General features: G+C 37.7%; 2 protein-coding genes across 3 annotated transcripts; both read right to left on the bottom strand.

The window, feature by feature from the left end:
- Positions 1 to 1,385: 1,385 nt before the first annotated feature.
- LOC114716514 (transcription factor bHLH145) lies at positions 1,386 to 3,857 on the bottom strand. Its single transcript, XM_028901509.1, has 3 exons — positions 3,726 to 3,857; positions 3,433 to 3,587; positions 1,386 to 3,319 (listed from the first exon to the last, which is right to left on the bottom strand). Exon 3 carries the CDS (start codon positions 3,300 to 3,302, stop codon positions 2,241 to 2,243), a length of 1,062 nt encoding a protein of 353 aa, XP_028757342.1. The 5' UTR covers positions 3,303 to 3,319; positions 3,433 to 3,587; positions 3,726 to 3,857; the 3' UTR covers positions 1,386 to 2,240.
- Positions 3,858 to 17,237: 13,380 nt separating this feature from the next.
- LOC114716517 (cyclin-D4-1-like) lies at positions 17,238 to 19,459 on the bottom strand. Of its 2 annotated transcripts, none has more exons than XM_028901514.1 (6): positions 18,926 to 19,459; positions 18,452 to 18,538; positions 18,268 to 18,366; positions 17,980 to 18,181; positions 17,730 to 17,854; positions 17,238 to 17,575 (listed from the first exon to the last, which is right to left on the bottom strand). In XM_028901514.1, the coding sequence occupies exons 1-6, from the start codon at positions 19,232 to 19,234 to the stop codon at positions 17,363 to 17,365; spliced, it is 1,035 nt and encodes a 344-aa protein (XP_028757347.1). In that variant the 5' UTR covers positions 19,235 to 19,459; the 3' UTR covers positions 17,238 to 17,362. The 2 variants fall into 2 exon arrangements, with proteins under 2 accessions (XP_028757347.1, XP_028757348.1); XM_028901515.1 differs by having other exon boundaries at positions 18,268 to 18,363.
- Between the last annotated feature and the right edge of the window lie 6,232 nt (positions 19,460 to 25,691).

Here is a 25,691-nt window from a genome sequence, read left to right as displayed (position 1 = left end):
TAATAAATAAAAAATAATTTTATTGTCTATTTTTTTACCAGAAATTTTATTTTCTCACTAAAAACATGATTTATATATATAAATAACTTTTCTTTTCAATCATGCAAAATAAATTTATTTGTATGAATGTTACTTTTTCTATAATTAGTAGTTTTATTATCAGAATAAAACATAAAATAAAATAATTTTATGATATCATTGATTCCCGGTATTCAATCAACAATTTAAATGAAGTAAAACGAGCAAGCGATCGAAATTAGGGAAAACGTGACAATAGCATCATGCCATGGGCAAGATTTCCTCCATTTGGGTTTGAGGTTTTTTTTTTTTTTTTAACTTGACCAAAACATTTAGATTCAATATGGGTGGTTGAAATGAAAGAGTGCAATAGGGGTCAATCGTAAATTGGCAAGATTTAACATCGGAGTTTTTTTTTTTTTTTGATACAACATCGGAGCTATTTATTTTCATCCAAAAAGATGTTGATGTTATTTTTTATTGGATAAAAAATTACTTGTGTTTCTGTCATCCTGAAAGATTCTGGACTGGCCCAGACGAACGTTATTGATTCACGGGTGAAAGTTGGGCCAAAAGTCTAGCCTGCTAGACCATTCAGGTTGGGTCAACTGCCAACTATATATGGTTCTTGGCCCAATATGAAAAACGAGATCAATCTGCCGCTCCAATCATAGCGAGGGAAACGATTTGGACTGGCCATTGATGTATAGTTCATTTTTATTTTTTGATGACGCTGTCCTATTCTTCCATGACAACAGCAGCAGAACATGCTTTCGCCCAAAGAAATAACAGCAGAATAAATCTGAAAGAGAGTAGCAGAATATGTGCAATATTTTTCAAGAGCTATAACGTAAATATCATGTATAACGCAAAATCTGATAAACGAATCGTCGCAAGTCTTTGGAGCTAATTCGATGCCATAGAAGATGCTCCATACTTCCGCTTCAATAGCGTTACATCCCTCTCGTCCCCTTCTAGTCATTTGACTCCGATCCTTTGCCACTGAGAATAGAACCCTTTTTTTTCATTTTGATCTCCACTGAGCATAATTCATAGCGTCATTCATTATAAATCTTGTTTTTGAGACCCCAAAAAAAAAAAAGATGTATAAAATTACCAGACATTACTGCAGATGGGATAATCAAAGATACAAACACTGTACAAGATTCTTTACGCTGCTTGATGCTTTCTCATCCAAACATGTAGGCCTGTGCCCCTCTATGCCACACATACGCACCACTTTCTCTGCCCTAATAATTCAACTCTGTGGCCCCCCCACAGCCATCTCCCTTGTATGAGAAAGAGATAACCCTTTTCATCCGCATACCAATCATCCATCTCAAATTGTTATATAGAGTAAAATGGAATAACAAAAGAAAAGCACATCGCTTTCTCCTATCATAAATGCGGGCATGCGACGTAACTACACAGGCTAAAAGACAACAGTAACACCAGCCATACAATGCACTGCATCCAACCAACATCATCAGTCCTCACAACAAACAACAGACCCCCATCTTAATAAAAATTCATCACAACATCAAATACAACAAGAGCAAACACAAGTACCAGTGTTACCCAAAGGCGAGTTACAGATCACGAAAGTGGACACTTTGTGGATTGGGGGGGGGGGCCTCCTCAAGTTGCATCATAAAAGGGGCGAGGGGCTTAGCTAGTGAGAATTAGTACATCAGAGAAAAGGTAAACCCACAAGGGATTAAACATGACAAGAGTACAAAAAGGGGGGAGTAAGACTGGGTCCCATATCGACCAAGAGGCGTGCGCTCCCATTTTTGGGGTCCTTTTCTGAAAATAATCAGTCTTCTCATTCAAAACAGCTCATATCCCACGCCCTTGTGTGAGTGCCACTACTTTCTCTAAACCCTAAGACATGGACTAATGATTCACATTTCCTTTATTGTGCCATAATATGCTCAGCACCTCCCCTTTCCTTTACACACTACATACATAAATTACACCGCCCAAACCACCGCCAGATTTCTAACTCTCAATCAATGAGGAAAAGGCTTCAGGAGTGGAGCTCACACCCTCGTTCAGTTCCCTTACAATATTCGATTCACGCTTCACATCTCCTGCGCTCAGTGCAAACTCCAGACATATCCCACTTGTTTATTCTACAGACTCCGACAACTAACACTTGACCAGGACAGATCATCTAATGGTAATATGCCACTTATACAAGTGGCTAAAAATCCTTCAACTTACGAGTCATGGAGTCCTAGAGCTCTAGCCTTGCGTTTTAGTAACTTCAGGCAATGTATTGCTTCATCAAGAAGCCTAACTGGATCCCTTTCTTTTCCACCAGGAATTACGGTTTGCAGAACGTTTAGAACATCCCGTATCCTCTCTTTCCTCATCTTCTTGTCTGATCCTTCACTGCTGCCACTGGAACATCTTGATTCAGCATCATATCCATTATCAAAGGATCTATTCAAATTCAGAGAACTGGCACTGTCCATGAATTGTAGGTCATCATGAGCCCCATCGTCTGACAGCTTCCGCTTCTTTGTTTTCCCAGCAGAGCTACCAACTCCTTCATTGCTTCCGCAAAAGAAGTCTTGGTCATCATGAGTGGTCATTATACTAGGCGAATGCCCTGTGCTGGTAACTTCATCATCCTCAGTGGAGTAACCATCACTATCAGAGTAAAGTAACGCATTGATTTCTTCTGTGTCTTCATGCATCTCACTTTGGGCCTCAGTTCCCTGATTTTTATCAACTTTACCGGTCAAAGTCGGTCCATTAAGATTATTCAAATCTCTTCTAAAAGAAGGTTCATTCCCATTCAAACAGTCAGGACCATGCATCCTTGAAGGCCAAGAAGCAAGGCACTCAATGGGCCTTCCAAACCCAGAACTATATACCATTGTCGTCTGATTGACAGTCTGGTCAATAACGATGAACTGCTTCTTAGGGAAGCCCAGTATCCCATTGGGTGCAATTCCCTCCCTAACAACTTTCTGGCCAGCAGGGAGCTTGCTCTCCAGAGCAATGTTCGGAGCAGGCATGAATGCCTGTCGAAAGGGAGGTGAACCATAGTACCAACCACAAGGCTCATTAGACTGTCCTAACTGCGAATGTGGTAGCATGGGGGATGCATAGTCTGGAATTGTATAATTTTCAGACGTCATATATATGCCAGGGTTCATAAATGCAGAAACATTTTGCTTCCCCGCATCAAGGTTAGCGCCAAAGGAACTCAAATTGGGTGATTGCTGATCAAAATGCAGCTCCGGGATCCAGGTTCCAAAGTCTTTCCCCATTCAACCAGAACAATCCCCTAAGAATTTCACCAAGGGAGACAAGACAAGGAAACGCAACAAGATTAACAACTAGCTCCAGAGAAATAGTTAAAAGCAAATCCCACTGAATGAATACTAATGCAGAATATACCTGAATGAAAGCGATTTCAGCACACGAACTACCTATAACTATCTGTTTCTTTCACGAACAAGTAAAGGAAAACAACAAGCACCAGCTTAATCCAAACAGAGGAAGAAAAAACTATTCTACGTGACAGGTTTGAGCAAATGACGGAAGTATTCAGCCTGAAAAACAAGTATACATAAAAGTCAATGGGTGCTGATATTTTTGTAAAACATAATCCTAAAAACCGAAATAAAAAACCCAAGGAAGACAATGTTATTTAAACGTTTCCTTCATCTTTTCAATCCTTCACTACATACCTGGCATTCTCGGAGAGGGTGAAAGCACGCTATAACTCTAACTATAATGGTGGAGCTCCCAGCAGTTCCATTTTCATGTTTCAATGCTCGAAATCTCGTTTGACTAGCTGCTTGGCACACCATGACTACTTTCCAACACTTCAAAAAATGATAGAACGGCAATCTTCCTGAGTCTTAATAGTACACACTACGGAACCGGGGATTGAAGAATTGGAGAATACCCAAATACAGATAACAATGAAACTAGAATACTCCAAGAGAGAACGTAACGGCTAATGACACAAAAGTAAGCAACAAATAGACGCGTGCTTAAAATAAACTAAGACCTAGCGGAACACAAGAATTTGCGAGATGGGGTTGCTATCCTTCAGCTGATCTGACGGACGTAGCAAGGAACAACAACCAAGAAATTGGATCCCATGGAAAACCAGAGCGAGTTACGAAGGGCGGAAGAAATCGTAAGGGTTTTTTATCTCACGATGGAAATTACAGAATCACTTTGCAATACAGGTTCAAGGAAATAGCTTTGCGGTATACATCAACAGACAGACTAAACCACCACCGCATGCTGTTGTATCCTTATCCTCAAAGACACGCAGCTTTACCCAAGCCTACTTCGTAACCTGAAACAGAGTTGTAACGTCAGAAATTGTTTCACAGTTTATACCTATTCAAGTAAGCAAGAGATTTCCATCCAGCTTAATTTGCAACCAACTAAAAGAAGAAGAAAAAAAAAACCAGCTCAATTTTCACAATGACTTGACTCAATTCTTTGCCATATGCTACTAATAAAAACCAAAAAAGACCGAGAGAGATAGTGCAAATTTTCCTTGAAATCAAAACAACATTTTGTGCGTGTGCGAGTGGAGAAAAATCTCAGCTACGACTAGATTGAGGAATGACTGGAAGAAATCTTCTGTGGAGCTCTTCTCATGAAGCAATTGAGATTCAACAAAAAGAATAGAAATCATTCCGCGGCTTAAAGAGATGCCAGGTGTACGATGCTTGATTAATAACCAAAAACCAAGGAATCAAAGAAGATACATATAAGCCACCGTCAAAAAAAAGCCAGGAAGAACTTACAGATTAGAGACGAGGTTGAAACCGCAGCAAAATCTGAGAAGACAAATCTGAAGGCGGAGAGAGAAAGAGGAGGGAGAGAGTACGACAACAGCGGGAGGCTGAAAAGGAAAGAGGAGGAAGCGTGAAATGGCTACAGTCAAAACGGAGACTAACACCGGAAGAGAGGACAAGAGTTGAATTATATAGAGGATACAATGACATATATGTCCTCTGATTGAAGCGGATCAAATAATAATTAATAATAATTTTTTATTATTACAAGAAAATGAAAAGAATGAGTTTGATTCATACGTGTGCGCGCGAGCCGCGAGGGCAGAGGAGTGCACGCAAGGGTATATAAGTGTACAATGATGAAGCTCACACAGAAGCGCTGCCTTTGCTTGCACACTCGCCCCTCTATCTCCATGTCACCGTCGGTGGTTGTATCATGACCTCGGGAACTATTTTCTTTTTCTTTTCTTTCTTTTTTTATTTCAATTTTTGGGGAACAATTAACTCAGGGTGGTGCTGACCGGGCCCTTGGGTTAAAACCTAACCACCCAGCTTGGTTAGTCTGGTTGGCCTTGTCCCCGTGTCCCTGGACGAGTCTACCGTATACCCTCCCAACCAGGAAACCCCATCATGTCGAATTTCCCAATATACCCTCACGCTCCAACGTATTGACACCTGCATTTATTATTTTGCTTTCTAATTCGGCTAAAGCGTGGTGTGGTAAGCAATAAACAAGACATACTTTTCGATAGTGCCTGGTTCGTCATAAAAGAATCATATACATAGTAATTATACATGGAAGTATACTCAGTGATGGATGGAGGAATCTGATGTGGATGCAATTTTGCGTATAAATATACCTCACCCACCACAGCAGGAACAAAAAGAAAGGTGACGCGAGGAAGGAAGAGAGACGTAAGATGCAAAAGAAAAGCAAAGGAATTGAAGGATTATAAAGGGAAGGGGTAAAGGGGGATGGTATCCGATGTGTTTTTGAAATGAAGAACAATAATTTGTAGCTTGACCGTTCAAAGTATGAATTATACAGATTTAAGCAGCGAGGGTCCCACTCATCATATATCTGAAACTCGTTCGCCCACCTCCTGACACTACCACTTTCTTCTTGTTAACCCCATCAATGAGCTCCAAAGGACGCTTAATTATCAGTTATCACAGAGAAAAACGTCAGAAAAATTTTCGCAGCTGTCCTTGTTAGGTGACTCTTTTAACACCTCCATCGTATTGTGTTAATGTTAACCTTTGAATTCACTTGGGGGTTAACTTTGTGACCAGGCTAAGTTAAAATTTGTCTGTTTGCACACAGTCATCACACCACCACTACGTTTCCAACAACGCTTTGTACGCTGGTTGGTAGATGCTTTGCGATTTGGTTTTGTTCTTACGCTATAGTAGCACTGACTCAAAAACTTTTCTTTTCTTTCTGTTTTGTACACTGACTCGAACTTTTTACAACCAACCTTACCTTCCTTTTTGTAATGGTCCGTATCATCCTATGGAAGCCCACACTTTATCCTGCACTCAGAATCTTTAGCTTCGTTTCATTTTCTTCTTTACCACTACTAGTTAAAATTTGGATGTCATGAAGTTGGGCAGAGCACCAAGTACTACATGCAAAATAGGGAAAACCCCGACAGTTATATTATAAGTGATGTAAATTACATGCCAAGTACTGTGACAAATATTAATCTATTATCTAATCCCACAGCATCATGAAATAGCTTCTCGCCGGTCCCCTCAAAATTATTACAAGTTGATTATTTGTTTCAATCAACTAAGAATTCTTAAATGCAGTGGGTTAGCTTCAACGAGAAACCAGATAATTAAACCAGACACGAGAAGCTTAATTAACTACCGAGTAAAGTGGCCAAATAAATAAATAAATGAAAGAGGTGACGAAAGAGAAAGCACGCAGGTACAGTGAACAGACAAGGTATGGTAGCAGCTCCATAAGAAAACACAAAAGGAAGGGGGTGTGAGACCCATGATTTTATCACCTGAAGGAGATCTTATGCACAGATAAGAAGATCCACGGGCAGGCAGGTTTATAGACACTAAAAGCTTATTAAATTGGAAAAAATAATATGCACACTTTCATGCCTTCTTGTTTGGAGTGGAGGGAACAATAAACAAACCCCATTCAAATCCCATTGGGTCTAGCCTTTTGGTGGCACTAATTAAAACAACTACACCACATACCTATTGAGATGTAAAGCAGAAGTTCCTTTATCCATTTTTAAAATGCACACATATAGATAAGTCAGTCCCTTTAAATAAAAAAATCAACTCCATCGCACGTCTGTGTGTTATTTTATCATCATGGTCGCTTTACTCACCAAATTCGCTTTAAAATATTGCACATGACTTGAGCTTAGTGGTTATAGACCACCTAACTATTCATATCAAATCCCCAAGTTGTGTAGCTCAAGCTTCTGGGGTGACTGCCCACCAAGAGGAAGGGCGGAAAAGGGAGGGGAAAAAACAGAGTGATCATTCTCTGCAAGGCACCACCACTATTATGTATACTTGTTGTCATTCAGTTTTTCAAAAAAAAAAAAGATCTCTTCAAAGTCAATAATCAAATTATTTGCAAATAAACGCATGCACAAGTATATTCGGAAAAGAGATTCGTCTTTTATGTATGTATCGTTTGTTTTGATTGGGAATGGGCGTGTCATGTAAATATATTCTCTCCCCCTCTCTCCTTAGCCCTCTTTAATTATTTTTTATTTACAGTTCGTTCGGTTGTTCTTGGTGATGACAGCATGGTTTCATAAATGCATGCCAAGTCATGTGATTAAGTGACTCCATGAACACTACCGATACGGCAAATTAATTTTGAAGGGTTAATTAAACAAATGTAGATGACGACAAGAATGATAACCTACTTCTCTGGTCCTAAATATAATATACTTATACTCACTAGTATAAGGATTTTACATTTAGGATCGGAAGAGCAGTAACTAGTTATGAGAAAAAACTAGAAAGAAAGATGCATCCAGGAAGTTAAGTTGAACTAGTAAAACTTTTTTTGGTTTCCCTATTTTCCCCATTCGTTTTTCTCCCCCAGTTTCTTCTTTCTGATGCGATCGAACATGCTTGATTATGAAATGTGTACAATCAAGATCCTCAAGCACTTATACTGACAATACCCATACACCAAAATACAAGCAAGTATTTCTTAAAAAGTTACATTCCAAAAGCTAATTATTAGAATTGAGACTCCTAAATTCTAAAAAACCGAATTTCAAACAGATAAATCGCTTGCTTAATTAGTAGCCTCCGTCAATTAGATGTATAAAAGCGAAACGGCGGGGGCTCTGGTGGGAGGAGGTGTTTGTGTTTATAAATGATCCAAAGCCTCGGCATGATGATGGCACCCACCAAGAGAGGAAAAGCCAAATGGGTGGGTGGGGGCCACACATACGACATTAAAGCTGATTAACGCATCTTAATTTTCTGCGTAACCTAACCTGCTCCCTCCCACCCTCCCACGGAATTCTTCTCATTCGGCGTTGATCGCCGCAACCATATTGCTTGCCTGCCTACCCATCAAACGCACTGTTGTGATTGCAATACGTGATTTGAATAGCTGTTGTTCGTTAACAACGCATGAAACGCGCCGTCGTCTCACTCGTGATTTCCTTGTAGTGCAAAATGATGACACCCTATTTAACCGGCCAACCCTGCACGTGATATCCCTAAGATCATCGTGGCTGACCGATGAAATATTGAATCCAAATTTTCTTATGATTGAAAAAAAAAAAAAACAATTAATGAATGTTTTGGTGCGGCCTTGTATATAGTGAAACAAACAGAGGGGAAGAGAAAGAAGGAGGTGGTGGTGGTGGGGGAGAGGATGGAGCCAAAATGGAATTGGAAGGTGGATCGTCCAACAAAAATGACCACGCCTGTAAAGGCAATGTGCAATACCCTCTCCACCCAGGCCCCTCACAGACCCCCTATAAAGTATATTAAAAAGTATTAACTTTTCTTTTTTTTTCCTTTTTATTTTAAATCAATAAATGCCCACAATCCAACGCAAAGTTCACACCAAAAGCCAACACCGCCACCACCACCAGCGTCACCCCATCTCTCTCCTCCTTTATTTTCTTCTCGTGCTATTCACTAATTTCATACCTAATATAGTATGTGTGCGTATCAATCTTATTATATTAAGGTATGCTTCGTATCTTTTTTTATTTTCGACATTACTCTTATTTTTATTTCAAGATATATCTAAACCAATTTAACTTCCCATCATAACACTTCTTTCCGACATAAAAATCATTTATGCTTTTCTAATTGATAGGTTTTTGTGATCTTAATTATAAGACCTTAATCCACCTTGTATCCATTTTATGTTTTTTTTCCTCAAGCCATTCATATTTAATTATATATATTTATAAGGGTAAGAGGTTTTCATTAAGTATGGTAATGATTAAAAGGTCATTTTAGAGAAACATACAGTTGTTACTTGTTTAAATTAAGTAAGTTGATTAATTTTCTTAATGTTTGTAAATTAGTCATATGGACCCGATGTTTATGAGTGGACAGAATATTGCATGATGAAATTTAAATTATTTTTATATTCAAACAAAATCATGGTTACGTTCAAAATATGATGAGATCAGGTGGCTTATTTTTAAAGAAGTGTATCAGGTATAATTGGATCTGATATTCGAAAAATCAGATTAATGTTTTTGTGCATACTGTATTATAAGGACACGCTTTTCTTATGCGTGTTAAGCGAAGTCGAACATAATCTACATAATTTATGACTTGTACATATTACGCCCATCCTAGACTTTTATTCCGTCCAAAATCTTTTTATTCTGGCACATTTCTTTTTCGAAGCAATGCGCAATTATTTAACGTTTTGTTTAATTTGCGAAAGAGAGATTTTGCTCACATGTAAAAACGTTTTCATTAACCAAAGAGGGTTGAGAGCCTAATGGAAGGAGCTAATTCCTCACAACGTGAGGAAGTAATTTTCGAATGCCCGCTGAAAGAGGTGCCCATATTTAGCGTCTGAGAGTGCCTTGAATAAGATTGCCTCCAATAGAAGGATACCTATGCTCTAGCAAAAAAAAAAAGTTCTCATCAGCAACTCAAGACAAGACAGGCATGGTTTCGATTTTAAGAACACATATATATACTGAATGTTATTTTAGTAAATATACTAAGACTGAAAAGAAAAGATTTGTAATAGAAGGGAATTAAAGGCGTGTTGTGATTGATGAATAAAAATGAAACGTTGCTTGAGAATTAAAGGAAATAATGGGAATATGTTGGGCATGCGGGTGAAAGTGCTCGATTATATATATACGAATGTGGCTTAGTGGGGAAGAAAAGAAGAGGAAGGAGCCTTAACAAGCTAATCTTAAAGATGTGCTGTATAAAGCAACACAGATGTATTCCACCACGAGTAACTCTTTGAATTACTCCCATATATATATATATATATATATATATATATATTCATCGATAACTTCTTCTCCATTTTCTCCACAGTCATATAGCCTCTCTTTTTTTTCATAATTAAATGTATCTGAACATATACAAGAGCGGGGCAGTGGTGGTGGGGTGGTTCGTTTCTAATCATTTCAGCACCAAATTCACTGGATTCATATACACATAATTAAAGGTATTGTTTGGTAGGAAGTATTGAAAATTATGGATCAAAATTGGGATTGAGATGAGATCAGAAAATCTACTAAAAGAATATTTAACATGCGAGATTACTTGTTGCAAAGAATTAGTTAATATGTGAGATTGAGAAATACCATGAGAGGAAGTGGTATTTCCCAATCCCACTTCTATGAGTTTTTTTAATCCCATATAACAAGCAATTACTCATACTATATGCTATTTTAATAATTTTTTTTAATTGCAATCCTAATCTCAATATCTCATTTTAAATTTGCACCAAACGAGACCTAAGAGTCCTCGCATAAAATATACATATATATACATAAAAGTCAACCCACAAATAGTAGCACCATATGTGTGTGTGTTCAACTGTATGAACATCCACTATGTGTTCTCAGATGCTTTGTGCAGCACCACGCACCCAAAATTGCATTATATTGTGAACTAAAAGTCCGCCAGGCTGGGAAAAGAAAAATCTAATAAGCCAACAAAAGTCGAACAAATTATTACTCAGGAGTAAAATTACATTCCACAAGGTAAAGAAGTAGATATCGGCATTATGGTGGGGTAATTGAGAATCACACGTGAGAAGAATAGAAATGAGAATGGCGGTGTAATGTGGGACGATCATATAAAAGGGCTATAATATTAACAACAAAGTGTTTGGCAAACAAACATATAGTGGAACACATTATGTTGGGGGAAGTAGTGATGGCTAATGAACAACGAGTCGTAATTAACGTGATGAGTTGAAGCGTGTGGCCATTTCTTAGCAATCAAATACGTAACCACTGCAAAATTCCACTAACTATCATCCATATACATATATATATATATATATATATCATAGCCTTCAAAGTCTTCCTTCTTCACCACCCCACTGCCTTCTTCCATGCATATGTAATTGAATAATTTCAAATAAAGTGTTGGGACGAAGTCACGCCATTATCGATTGGTTTCGGTACTGTTTGTTTTCTAATAAAGCAATATTAGCATTTACAGTATACATGGTTGAGTTCTCCGTTGCCACGCTTTCTAGTGGGATTCATTAATTAGACTTGTTTGTTTAATAATTTATTCTTAATCCGTATTACCAAGTCAAATTCATCCACCTGCAATAGTAGTCTAATTATTGTGTTGACTCATATATCAAAAGTGCCAGCTTTTTATTTTATATCTCTCAGGACCAAGACCAACCGAACGACAATGGCGTGTTTTGTCACAGAGCGCTTTTGAAGGAATTTAATTAATGGCAAGTGGCATGATTAAGGAGTAGGGTTGTAATTAGGGTGATCATCAACCGTAAGTTGCGACGTCAAACCAAACGGTCGTCTCTGAAGATCAGGGAAGAAATGAATTAATTAATTTACGCCGTGCAGAAATTATTTCTATGCACGCATTAAATTTCAATAATCCAGGCCCCTTTTTTTAATTATTTTTGGGGTTTTGTCACGCATCTTATTCAAAGCACGTGAAAATGGGTGGAGCTACCGATGAGCAAAGTGACAATAACCAAACAGAGTCCAAAGAGGAAAATAAGTGTTGAATAAAGTTTGAGATAAACCCCAAAAAATGAGCATTATTATTGGTTAGGTTTATGCTGGCCTAGGCTGTGATGGGGGCGAATGGAGTGCAAGTGACTGTTATTTACACCATGCGCGGCGAAGAAAATAGTAGGGCTGACTAGGAAAGACGAGGACCCTTCAGTATTTTTTTTTTTTAATAAAAAGTTTAGGTGAGTTAGATTCCGGGAGCTTACCAGGGACAGGACATGCCTCTAAGCTCAAAGAGCAATTACAGAGGTACTTAGTTAGTTACAAATCGCCTACTAACAAGATCCTTATATCAGCAGCGGGATTCAAACTCACGACCTCATGGGTTATGAATCAACTCTTTACTAACTGAACCAACTTTTATTGGTATTCAACGCGTTATTGTTAATTACTGCTGCGAGGCAAGGATCAGTTCTGCACACCCACAAAGAAAGCAAAACGAAGAAGAGTACAACTCCAATTGTTTGGCAAGTTATCAATAATCAATCCACGCAAAATTCGGTTAAACAAAACATCCACTTAATTTATATTTAATTATTTGTGAAGCCTACCTCAGTAGCAAAACTACTTTTTTGTTATTGCCAACAGTAGCAATCATAAAAGCTAGGATCATACATATATAGTGTCACAACGAACCAATAATTTTAAATTTCTAAAGCTCATTAACAACAAATTAAACACGTGACTTCTAAGAGTTTATCTACTCAGCGTTAAATCATATTATTTATGGGTTATCAATAATATGAATTTTATGTGGAAATAATGTGATAATACTGATGGCCCCAATTTCATTATTCATAATTATGTAGTCTAATTATTTACACCAAAATCAATTCAAGCCGAGTCACTGTATTTAGAACTCATCAACAGCTTCAAGCTTTCACCCTCACACGTATGTAATCCAGTGTGAAAATGCTCTGAACAACCGACTAATCTATATTGTACGCTTAATTGAAAATTATTAAAATCGACATGTGTTTTATCCCATATACCAATTTGGTCCCTTGCCTGAAGATTCTAGTTATGTCAAAGTTAATAAGGTGGTGGATGGAACCTGAAAAAGTGACAAGCCAAACAATAATAATGAGGAGCAGCAATAAAGAAGCACGCCGAGGGGGCTAAAACAGTAATTTGATGTACTTAAAACGCTGTGATGTGAAAGTCCGTACGCTTTCAAATATAATAATGTGCTCTTGTTTTCCCTGACATTATTAAATCACGGAAAATAATGATTAAAAAAAATATGAGCAAGGCCACCAAATACACCAATTCCTTGACACCTATTAAAATAAAGAAGAAAATCTTGCGATGTCCGACCACAAAATCCCGGCACAGTGACAAGCAGCAGTGTGCAGTTGGGAAAAAAAAAAAAATCAAACTGAAACAAAAATAAAAGTCAGACACGCCGTCTTTATCTTTTTAACTTGTACCCACGCCTTCACACGTGGCGGTGTGATGGCCGCGGGATGGGAATCAGACGAACAGGAAGCGTCGCACACGTGGCGAGAGGAACAAATGATGAGCGGGGTATCTGCATCGATACGCACCGCATCACCGTCGGGATCTCACGCATGCATCGGCGCACGCTTCGGCTCGGGGTTCGATGAGAGGGATTAGGGTCAAACTATTGTTAAATGGGCTAGACCCATGCACCTAGCACGCGCTTCTTGTACGGCCCCACGGCCCCACCAATCCCCCTAGGTTTTATTAGTGCCTCGGGTTGGAGCTCGGAGCCAGTGGGCTGATGACGCGTGTGCTGCGGGTTTGCGGGGCCCGCCCATCCGCGGCTATTGCGGTCGCAAATGCCTGACCGACTGCTTTCTGGCGTGTGTTTTATTGGAGTTTTATGCACACTTTTTTAGGTTTTTGTGCTTATTTTGCGCTGATTCTTTCGGCTGCTGCCGCGTGTTTTCTTCTGTTTTCACTTCTTCTGATTTTACCGTTTTGGTACTCCTTTTTTTTTTTTTTTTTTAAATCATAGATTTTACCGTTTTACTTTTGGTCATCCGTTCACACTGCTGAATTTACCATCTGATTTCTCAAACAAGTACGGAGTTTGAGAGGGTTTTTTTTTGGTGGGTGGGGTGGGGGAGAAGGGCGCTAAATCTGACACTTAATTTGTGCAAAGCTCAGAGAAAACGTACTCAATTATTTGAATTCAATTATTTTTTAGTCGATTGATATACCAGACTTGTAAAATTATGATGATTGTTTTTTCAGAATTTTTAACATTTACGTTTACATTTAGATGTGTCTCTAAATTCAGAGAGTGTTCAGAAGTTATAAATTGCACACCAACACCACTCTCATATCACCAACAGGATTTGTACGCATGACTTTTTGACTTATGAGACGAGCCAATTTTTTTAACTTTTTTATTTTTTGTTGTGAAACCAAAATTTCAAACTGAGTCAACCTTTTGAAACACAATTTGAGCTAAATGAGAAGGGCCGCTTTTATGGAACCCAAAGTGTTAAACAAAGAGTTTGGTGTCCGATAAGGTGACCTGACCGGGTGTCTTGGGTTTGCAAGTTTCCTGAGGTGATGGGCTCCGAAGATGAAGTCCTGCTCAGCCCTTGAGGGGAGAAGGCCCTGCCTACAATTACACGGGCCTATAATATGAAGGTAACAGAGTTGGATGTTTTCTCTTCACTCCAAAAGGCCCAAAAAGAGTTGGATGTTCTTGTGGGGCATGAGAATGAGATGAAACCCAGGGTTGAGCTTGTGACAAACGCAGATTATTTTGATTCCTTCCGTATGGTTCTTTTTCTGGTTTATTAGGCTTTCAGGCCCCATTGTTCCCCATCTCCAGAACAAGACTTTCTAGTTTCTAAGCCCGGTGCAGCGCATTTACGCTTATGGAAACCATAGTCTTGGCCCATGGCCATAGTGCTGGTTAGATTTTTTGGGAATAGGCGATTACGAAGCAAATCAGCATTTGTTTATACAGCTTATAGAAGTTAGATTCAAGTCCGAAAACTATTTGCAGGTCTAGCCCACTCATTATAAACGATAAAGAACATTGAAGGCGGGAAAGAATACAAGAGCTAAGAGGAGCTTCGAGGTTGGCTGTGTGCGCATTTTCGTCAAACTTGGAAGAGTGGGTACCTTTCATATAGCAGATTAGAAGTAGGTGCGACTAGATCTTCTCGTGTTTCTCCTCGGTGAAACATGCCCTAATTCCCTGACACATATATTAGCACAATTGAAATCCAGTTCAGCGCAAGATTTGTCATAGGACTACATGCTTAATATGTCGCACTACCATCGCTTCTACATGATGCATTATGCACTACAAGCTTCTTCAGGCCGTAAAAACTCTCACCTGTTGAATTGCCCCGCCATTTCCGATACTTGTTATTAGTATTTCTTTAAAAAAAAACTAAAATACCCTAAAAAATGCTAAAGAACAAATTAAGATAGATGAATTTTAAAATTCAAAATCAGAGCTTTTGTACTATTTTGAAATGATAATATTGTTTTACTCGAAGTGATTATTTTTATACAGCTATTGACTAAACAAAAGTAATAAATAACTAAGAAAAAAGTAATAACTAGATTTACAACAATACATAATGCATTTTTTAAATTTTTGGAATAAAAGTAGTTAATAGTTAAATAAAAGTAATTATCAAATTTTTCAAAATGAAAGTAGTTAATCGTAATATTAGATTAGTCATAGCTAAACTAGAGTAATTATCAAAATTCTAAAAATAAATATAGTCAATAACTAAAAAAAAAATAATCAATATATAAGAAAGAGTAGTCACCATAACTCCAATGACCGACCACTAATGGGGTTGCCAGCGTCCGAAAACTAGGTAGGAGTACTAATGAAAAAAAATAGTAAAAAGCATTTACACAATTTCAAAGGACTTAAAAATTTCAAAATAATCCAAGAGGTTTGAATTAGAATTTTAAAATTTGCCCATACTAATTTGTTATTTAGCAATTTTCAAGAAATTTTTTTTTTCTTGTTAATAAATTGACGTATATCATTATCCAATTCCTTTCAACACTGGAAGAGCTAGAGAATACCGAGATAGGGCACTACTCGGTAGGACACCAAGACTAGGCTTGTGATGTGCGAGGGTAATTATCCAAATTCGTCAAGCATCTTTTATAGGGTAACGGCCTTCGTTTTCGTGGCCCACAAATCAGCTACCCAAAATTTGCTTCTTGAATTTCTACAAGAAAGTAACTCGCTGTTGAGCTCGGCCCTGGTAGCCCAGTCTTTGGAACACATTAAATAAATTTAACTAATTTGCTCTTTTCCTTGACGATGGTGAAGACTGACGTGGTTATTCATTCATTACCTACATTTGTGATAAGAAGGAATTGTTTGAGATGTGTAAACTCTAAGCAACACCGGAGTGTCCGCCATGGCCTGTGGGCTAAAGCAGAGGGATTTTTTTTAAAAAAATAAAAATAAAAAAGAAAACCGCTAAAAAGTAGATCCAATTCAAGGCGTACGAGGCCGTTATCAACGTGGACTTAAATCAGCTTTTTTTTATATTTTGTCCTGACCCAATCAGTCAGCCCACGTGGAAAACACATCTGTTTTCTTTCTTTTAATAGCCACCCAAAACCCTTATTGGTCCAACGGGTCAGTCAGGCAGTCAAAGAGCCAGACCAAATTGTTGACCACGGGCACACATCCTTCGGTTAAGTCGTCGAGGGACACTGATTAAACTTAAATGGGGGTTTAAATTTTCCTGTAAGACTCTGACACCCATTTGGAGAACGAATAAAATAAGAATAATGACATATAGCATTATATCGATCGATCATAACAAAAAAAATAAGTTAATAAAACATCTCCAAAATATATCCCCCCTCAGGCTCATACTACAATAGGAGCCCTCTGCTTCGATTCCTTCTTCTTCTTCACTTTATATTTTCCCCTCCTCGTCCGCTTTAAATATGAATAAATATTAAACGGAAATACTAGCACCTAGAACAAACTGTACTTACACAGACAAAACTCTTATTTATACCCCTTCTTGTGGCTCCTTCACTTCCGCATGTTTCTAGCTGTTAAGAGGTCTAAATATTTAACAGCCACCGGCGTGCTCACCTACATGCAAGTGCATGGACCATCTCAATTCACTGATTCGTCTATTCCTCTTATCTTGCAACTTCAATCCCATGAGCCACTGTTTTTATTTTACGTAACTTTCTTCATGCTCAGTTTTTTTTTTCTCTTTTTTTTTCCTCTTTCTTTTACTATTCATTTCTTTCCGCGTCGTTGTTTGCTTTTCCTTCAGAGGGGAGAATCACTTTCCAAAAAACACACAAGATCCCCATTTAAGAAAAGCAACACTATTATAGATCAGTTCCTCAGGTTTTGTTTAGCTTTCTCCTTTTAGCATCTGGACTATTATTATGTGAAGAACTTGAACATGAACCGTCTATTTCATCACTTTTATAGCTCAAGCATGCTGCATCCAGCACCCCAATCGGGCTACGAGGAACAGAGGCACCAGAAGAACTGCTGGTGCTGCTGTTTGATGACAACTCTTGGACCACTTCAAAACACTTCAGGACTCTCTCCTGCCATGGAAGAATTCGAATTCTGATTACCAATTAATTACAAGAAAACAACTCTGAATTGATAAGGCTGAAAGGGAGAAACCATCATTTCATTTCATTTAACATTCACTTTCTTTTGTTATTTGACCACCACTATCTGCAGCAGCAGCTTTACCTTCTCTACGTGTTGAGCAAGAACAGAGACAGCTTTCTCTGCGTCAGCTGCTTGGGCTTCCCCCGCAATAAATATTGCCACTGCTGCTGCTATTTCTGATGGCTTGAATTCCAATGAGTCGATCCCTGCATTTAGTTTCCAGCCACCATGTGGTCATCATTAGTTATTGCATATACTGATAATTGCAGCACTAAGAATAGGGATAGCCCATTTGCAACACAAAGAGTTTGAGAGGGAGACGGGATGATACCTCTCACAATATTCAATATAAGTTGGATAGATGTTGATGCAGAAGATCTTAGTGGAGTTTGATCTTCATTGATCTTGTTTAGGAAGTGGTCTATGAAGGAGAAAGGGCTGATAGCTTGCATTCTCCACTTAAGAGTACTAAGTATGAGAAGCTCCATTCTCTTGATTGTTCTGGCTTCAAATATAAATTTTGATTCAGCCACCTGCGGCAAAAACAAGGATCATCTAATCCAAGTAAGAGCAAGATACTGGCTTATCAATCACCATGCATCACAAAAATGGTTCCCACCTGCAAATCAACACACAGGGGGACTTCATTCTCCTCTAGTTTGGCTGCGAGAGATAAGCATGCTACAGCCAGCAATTGCATTGACCAAGATTTTCCCTTCTACGTGTGGAAAGAGTAGATCAGGACCAGTGACGATCGTGATAAAGAAAAAAAGCGGTTCTTTTGTTTTTATTTCTCGACTTACTGGTAATTCATATAGAGACAGGAAGCGATCCATGTAGTTTATGGATAGATATGCACAGAGAGGTCCAAAACGGAAATGCGCACGAACCTATGCAACAGGCACAATTCTTAGTCAATTAGGCCACATTGAAGAACAATCGGATAACAGAGTCAAGCAAACTATCAGAATCTATCCAATCTACCTTGAAATATAAGGAAAATCCATAAATTTCATCCAAACAGCTCAAATTTAATGATGATATCACCATGAAACACAGAATGGAGAACAAATCTGTTGCAATGAAAAGCTTCCGTAGGCAGAAAGTAAATCTTTCATCCCGGTTTAAGTCCATTTCATAATGGGCGTTAAGATTTAAGAAACACTCATTTCAGAATGAATGAATCAATCCACAGCAATATGGACATGGGCAAAAACACAAAATGGCCATGCTTGAAGGAAAAACAAAGCCAGACCCGGTGAGGACCTGGAACCCACCTTTTCAATCCAATCAATGGCCTCCTTCCTAGCCCCAGAGTCCAAAACCCCAGTCCGTAGCTTATTCAGGTAATCGCCAGCAGGCATATGCTGGCATTCTTTTTCCACCATTATCGCCAAACACTCATCACTCTGCAATGGCCACCCAGTTGAATCATCAAAGAAAAGGCTTGGATTGTGGAGTCGATGGGATGTTTGACGCCACGAATTATCGGGCATCCCCACCGTACTCTCGTAATCGTTATCATCGAATATGATGTTGTCTTCTGTGCAAAGAAGACTTGAAACGCAATCGAAACTGGGTGCCATTGCCGGAGCTCAAAATCTCTCCTTCTATCGGTTCAATTAAAAAAGATCTATCAAAGATAACGGAGCTTTTCAGACGCAACAGAGCGAATCTATCACGGACAATAGGTGTAGATGCAGAGATCTCTGATGAGAGATCAGGGAGGGGGAATGGAAATCTGTTGGATTGAGAAGAAGAAGAACAAGAACACAGTGTGAGCGGAGGACGAAGCAGAAGCAGGAGCGGCAGTTCCTTTAAGTATTTGCCTCGCTGTGGCGCGCTGTTTCAAAGTGGCGCTGAAAAGACAGCCGAGGGGAAGACCTTATGTAGGAAGACGGGAGCCTTAGGGTAAAAGGAGGAGAGAGAAGGGTCTGTCCAGTTACAAATCGAGAATTCAGAATTACAAGAACGTGGAGGTAAATGCTGTAGAGATCGAGGATGGGAAATTACCAGTTTGCGTCTGGTTTAAATACATTTTTCATTATTATTATTATACAAAAAAAATGCATTTTACATGTAATTTTTCAAAAAGTAAAGAACCCATGCTCTTCAATAATATTCGTAAACTAGCAGATTAAACTAATAATCTTGTAAAAACCGATTAAGAAGAAATTGTGATATTCCAAAAACAACGTTGATGGATATAATAAAAATACAGGAGTGTATACCGATATCTCATCGGTGGCAAATACATACATATAATCTTGTATGTATATATCTTGTCTCAATTATCGGCTCGGATATGGATCTTCATCGTATTGTGCCGTTGGCCGAAAGATCGTATTGTATTTTGCGGGAAAATGTGATATAAGTGGCTCTGTATGAGAAACGAGACTAATACAGTAGGGGGAAGGGGCAAAAAGGTAAATGGGAAGAGAGGAGAGAGGGGAAAGGGATGATCCCGGGGTGACACGTGTACAGGGCTGACATACGGCGACCGCTGAAGGCCTCCGTCTCATTCTGAAATCCTGAAGTCACATCCTTCCGCTTTTTGGCCTCTCTCCCTCCTTTTCCCTTTCCCTCCTTTTTCCCCTTTCCCGCACCCGCCAAAAAAAAGGCGCTAACTATGCAATGTTCTCCATTATACTGTTGTCAATAATCAACCACGTATCCATATTTAAAATATCCTTGCTTTTTCGCAGCAAATACCCTAACAAACTTTGATTAACCCAAAAAGACAATTTTTTATTATAAAATAAATATTCAGACGCGGTAAGAACAGCGCTGAACCAAGAGACAATCATATAAATTCACGTTCTTTTATTTTATGAGTAATTACATTGCCAAAACAAATTATGATAAATTCATGTTCAGAAATCTATTATTGATGATGTCATAGAAAAATTATATTTCTACTTAATGAGGGAACATTTCTTCTAAAAATTAATATGTTTTTTAAAATATATTTCCAAATATAGAATGGTATCGTTGAACTTTCTGCCCAAAAAAAAAAGACAATTATGTTAAGATATTTTAAAGGAAATTAAAGAGCAAAATTGTATTTCATTGGCGAAAAAAAACAAGAACGATATTGTGAAGGTTGCCGCTATTTAACCGCAGCAATATAATATTTTAATCAGGGTGATCTGGGTATATATTATAGCTGTCAAAAAGACAACAAAAAAGCTAAAGCTTGCCAAGTATGCTATATATCCATATATTTGTAATCTTGTGTATTATAATTGTCCTGCAGGTTACAGCCAGGCATAACAAAATTACCTTTGAAATAAAATAAACGATATTCGAAAATAGCTGGTAAAAAAAAAAGATATTCGAAAATATATTTTTTATGCAACAAAATGGTTAAATTTGTTGCTATAGTGCTCACTTTAACCATGATACATCATGTGGCTGTGAGGACACTGCACATGCACTTAATCCTTTTTTTCTTACTGGAAGCCATTTCTTTCTTTAACTAAAATTTAATTTGTTTCGTTTAGAACATAGTAGTTTGTAAGCATGATAAGGCTCAAAATTAATTTATATTGTTCACCTAAACATTGCTCAGATTACAAGGGTTAGGTAAGATATGAGTTGTAGTGTGGAATTTAAATGGAATGGCATGTTTTGGAAGGATCAGTCCATCTTTAATTTCCAGTCTATCACTCAACACAGAAGATCTGGTTAGTTAAATAATTAAAACTCCTGGCCAAACAAAAATAAATAATTACACATTTTTAGAAAAATAATTTCCTGAGTATTAAATTAATTAATATTTTTAACTGTATCTATTTTTACACATAATAATATTTTCATGCTTTGTAAATACAGCATTGAAATTAATTTCGTTGCCGACTACCATTGAAGTTAATTAAGTCAATAGAGAGTTGCATTATATATTTCTGATGAACTTTGGACAAATACAGTTCGCTTTAAATCTTCCACAACACATGGGTTGTTGTACCATCCAATTTTAATAATAATTAACCTCAAGAGGAGTAAATAGAAAATTAATTAAAGCAGAGGTAACATCATCTCGTTACTAGAAATTGCATTTTTTTTTCTCATCCCATTCTTTATATTATGATTTTCTATTAAAACGAAATATTAAAATATTAAATATAGTTGCTAGGAAACTTGCGTTAAGAATAAAAAGGGGGGAGAGACATTTTGAATCATTATAATTACTAAAACAAATCTCAAATGGAAAAGGGAAGAATCCAATTCCCTCAGGCCAAAGGAACATAAAGCTTATATTTTATTCTGGTGCTGAAAAAGGAGACGGAATAAAGGGAAAGAAACGATAAAAAAAATAAATGTGGAAATAGAAAGGCAAAATATTGTCTTTTTTGGGAAAAAGAGACGTACTTTTGGTGCCTGGAAAACTTTTAAACTTGCCTCCTCCGAACTACTAAAATTCAGTAGAGACGGTCTGTGCCAACATTGGGTTCCAATAAACCACGTACTCATTTCGTGTTAATCGGAGTAATTAAAGCTCTAATTATAACTACGAGCATCACCACTACCTGCTTCACTCACTTCACAACAGCAACTGGCCAGCCTCATCCCCCTACAAATTAAATAAACCATGTGCTGATTAAATCACCAACTAATCTCTTTTTTTAAAAAAAAAAAAAAAAAAAAAAAGCCCAGCAGAATGAATCGGTGTGATCTGCTGATCCCAACTTAATTATTCAGAATGTTAATATTTTGAGTAGTTTTCATTTTAAGAAGGCAGAGGTATATAAATGGTAAAAATGTACAAGTGGAAGGAGAGTGATCAAAAGCTAAAGACACAATACAGAGCTAAGAGACAGTGGGGGGCGAGGCAGAGTAGTCTGTGTGTGTGTGTGTGTGTGTGTGTGAGTGTAACTTTCAAAAGGGGGAGGCCCTCCCAATAGACATATGGTGCGTAGATATACATACATGCAACACCAATCATGGCACATGTAAGGTCCTTCCTCTGTCTCCTTTTTTATGTCTCTCCTCTCTCAAATAGGGACGTTGGGGTTGGGGACTTGAGCCCCGGCCGACTCGCTCTCTCTCTCTCTCTCTCTCTCTCTCTATATATATATATATATATATAGATATTACTTCCATATATTTTCCAAATAATAACCAGACCACGAATAATAATGGTAACTTGTTATTAGCAGAGTATATTATATAGAGGGCATTTGAATGGGGAGATGAAGAAGAGAGGATAAGTTTGGGGTATGTGTGGGATGCAAGAAGAGGGATAAAGTCGGTCCAACGTGGTTCGGTTTTTATTATTAGGATTCAGCGATGGAAGATGCCCCTCGTCTAGGCGTTGTTCCTCAATTTTCTTTATATTTTGTGCGTATGGCTCTGTCTTGGGAACACTGTCTGATCCATAATCCCTTCGCTTTTTTATTTCCGTTTTATTTCTTCCTCCCATCCATCGCACCGTACCATATATAATACACTCTCCTCCTAACACTGTCGCTTCCTTATATACAAGCAAAGGTGATATATATGTATTGAGTTCCATCGAATCATATGCCGTGCTGCTTTTTATGTGCTGATCGCTTGGCCAGCTCGTTGCCTCTTCGTTTCATCATTCTTTAAGTGTATCCCTCACTCTCGCCCCTTCAACAGCTTTAATTTCTGGACCCTTCCTGTTAGCTTAATTAATAATCTTCAAAACTATAATATTTACTATATATTATGGATCAGCTACGTTATATTCTTCACTGAAATCCTACCTCCTAAAATATGTAGATATATATACATGTGAGAAGGTCAATTAATGTGTTGTTGTTCGCTCGCATAGGATTCCATGCGATGTGTGCACATAATATATAGAAATGTGATGATTTATATACTTATATTAATTAGGTGTCAAAATATATATATGTGTATATATTTGGAACTGGGTTTTCGATTGTATTATTGATTGGGTCGTGGTTGGGGCTCCAACATGCGCAATTATTCTGGCTACAACCTAACTGATAAAATCTTGATTTTTCTATTTACTCACAAATGGGAACCATCTACGATATTCACTGCTCCGAATGATTCTGTCTTCCATCCTTCACATCTACTCTTCCTCCTCAAGTGGCTAACCTTTTCTCTTTTCTTATATTTCCCCCCCGTCTAAAGTTCTTCAATTAAAAAATTAAAAAAAAAAAAGTGCCCTTCCCATAGCAGTTAATTTAACAAGAGCCAAGTGTACTTCTCTCAAAATATGTTGGGGGGTCTTTACGAGGGACAGTGATGAAAACTTAGACCAATAGTTCCACGAGATCCCCTTCATCAAACACAAAACTTCTTAAGATCCCCAGATTTTTTCCTAGGCGTTTGACCACAAATCATGATTTTGGAAGACCAACGGGCAGCAGTTAGTAAAATTAAATGGTGGAAGTATGATTTTGAACGTTGAATTGGACCACGAGATAGACCAGAAACGTAACTCTCGTAGCTTCAAATTCAACTTAGGATGCCAGTTTTTCTTGGATTCAGTAAGCTTCTTCAAGCACAAAATTTCCAAAAGAGACTTTTAGGGCTCAAAATTCCAACACTTTATTTGTTCTATTTATCTTTTTCGCTCCTCTCTAAAATTCAAACTTTTTCCTCCCCACCACTTTTGCATCAGTTTCAATTCCCTCTCATGGCCAACTATGTAACAAACACTTATACCACAAGATTTCATTGTCAGTGTTTATTTTTGTCTGCAAATCTCAAAGTTCACATTCCTTCCCACTTCTTCCTCCCTCGTGCCTCAAATTAAAGTCTCTTTTCACTCTTTGAGATCCGAGCTCCCCAACAAAATGTAATCACCCTCCACACTTTCATCTCATTAATCAACCATATATATATATTTATTTATTTATATAAAGAAAAACCCAAAAAACAAAAAAAGTTCAAGTTATCTGTCCCTCACGCACATCTCTTTCACTCCCTCGTCACTTTTATTTTTCATAGTTATCCGTTGCCTTCTGCCACAGCCTCGAGGGCCTGTCAAATTAATTCCAGGCATAGAAGACGACATGTCTCTTTCTTAATTCTCAAGACACACTAATGTGTACTGCACTGACCCCCCAGAACCGATTCAGATTTCTGTGGTATATATAAATAAATATAAATAGGGTTAGACTTTCTTTGTGTGTGCATGTACGTGTCTTGTAGAAAAGCTTTGATGCTTAGTTGCATTATTCATGCCCTGCTTGCAACTTTGCATATCATATGTACTTACACGTTCAACGGGCATTGTTATTTTCTGCCTTTTGCTTACTCGGTCACGTTTCACCATCACATGGCTCCCCTGTTTTATAATTAGCCTTTCTCACATTCTTAAATATAGCTATACACAAACACACACACACATATAAATATTCTTCCTTTATTTTCATTAAACATGGCGGGCGCGCCCTTCAGTTTATAACTTTATATATTTGAACGTTACGTTATTCGACCGATTATATATATGTGATATGTGTGTGTTAATTCCAGGAGAGATTTTGACATATTGAAGAGACTGTGCATATATTTTAAGACATTTCCATGGCGGCAAATACGACAGTGGATCTCATCTAATGTCTCACTCGTGATATTATAATAACAAGTCTAATGTCTATACAAGGTACATCTTTTGTGATTTTTAGCATCTTTTATAATCTTGCCTCGATGTTCTCCTCAATCTTGTATTTGAATTTGAAATCAAGCTCCTTGCTTCCCAGCTTCACCTACCGAGCTTCATTAATTAATTATGGCAAGAGAAATTAAGAATATTTGAGATGGCATTATTTTTTATGCAATTATCAAGTCAAAATTAAACATTGTCAAGCTTAATTATAAGAATGGCTCTTTTAATATGCTTTTTTTATCAGGAATATTCAAACCTTTAAACTCGTTTGATTAGAAGAAAACTGAATTTCTTTAACTCGTCCCAACTTTAAGCATTATAATTAAAATCCATCGTTTAAAACAGTAAAGCTAACTTTTTTTTTTAAGCTCACGAAATAAATTATTGTTGACATTTTCTAAATCTTGGCTCATATTAATTTCTTAAAGTCCCAC

This window comes from Neltuma alba, unplaced genomic scaffold, assembly GCF_004799145.2.
Source record: "Neltuma alba isolate B1F8T4 unplaced genomic scaffold, ASM479914v2 tig00011677_pilon, whole genome shotgun sequence".
Taxonomy (NCBI): Eukaryota; Viridiplantae; Streptophyta; class Magnoliopsida; order Fabales; family Fabaceae; genus Neltuma; species Neltuma alba.
This window is presented reverse-complemented; position numbering and strand designations above follow the sequence as displayed.

Excerpts from the sequence above, each read along its gene's own strand:
- LOC114716514 (XM_028901509.1), bottom strand. The coding sequence starts at position 3,302 with ATGGGGAAAGACTTTGGAACCTGGATCCCGGAGCTGCATTTTGATCAG.
- LOC114716517 (XM_028901514.1), bottom strand. The coding sequence starts at position 19,234 with ATGGCACCCAGTTTCGATTGCGTTTCAAGTCTTCTTTGCACAGAAGAC. Across the intron at positions 18,182-18,267 it reads CCCTGTGTGTTGATTTGCAG|GTGGCTGAATCAAAATTTAT; the intron begins GTGGGAACCATT and ends TTTTTGCCGCAG. Across the intron at positions 17,855-17,979 it reads TATATTGAATATTGTGAGAG|GGATCGACTCATTGGAATTC; the intron begins GTATCATCCCGT and ends AACTAAATGCAG.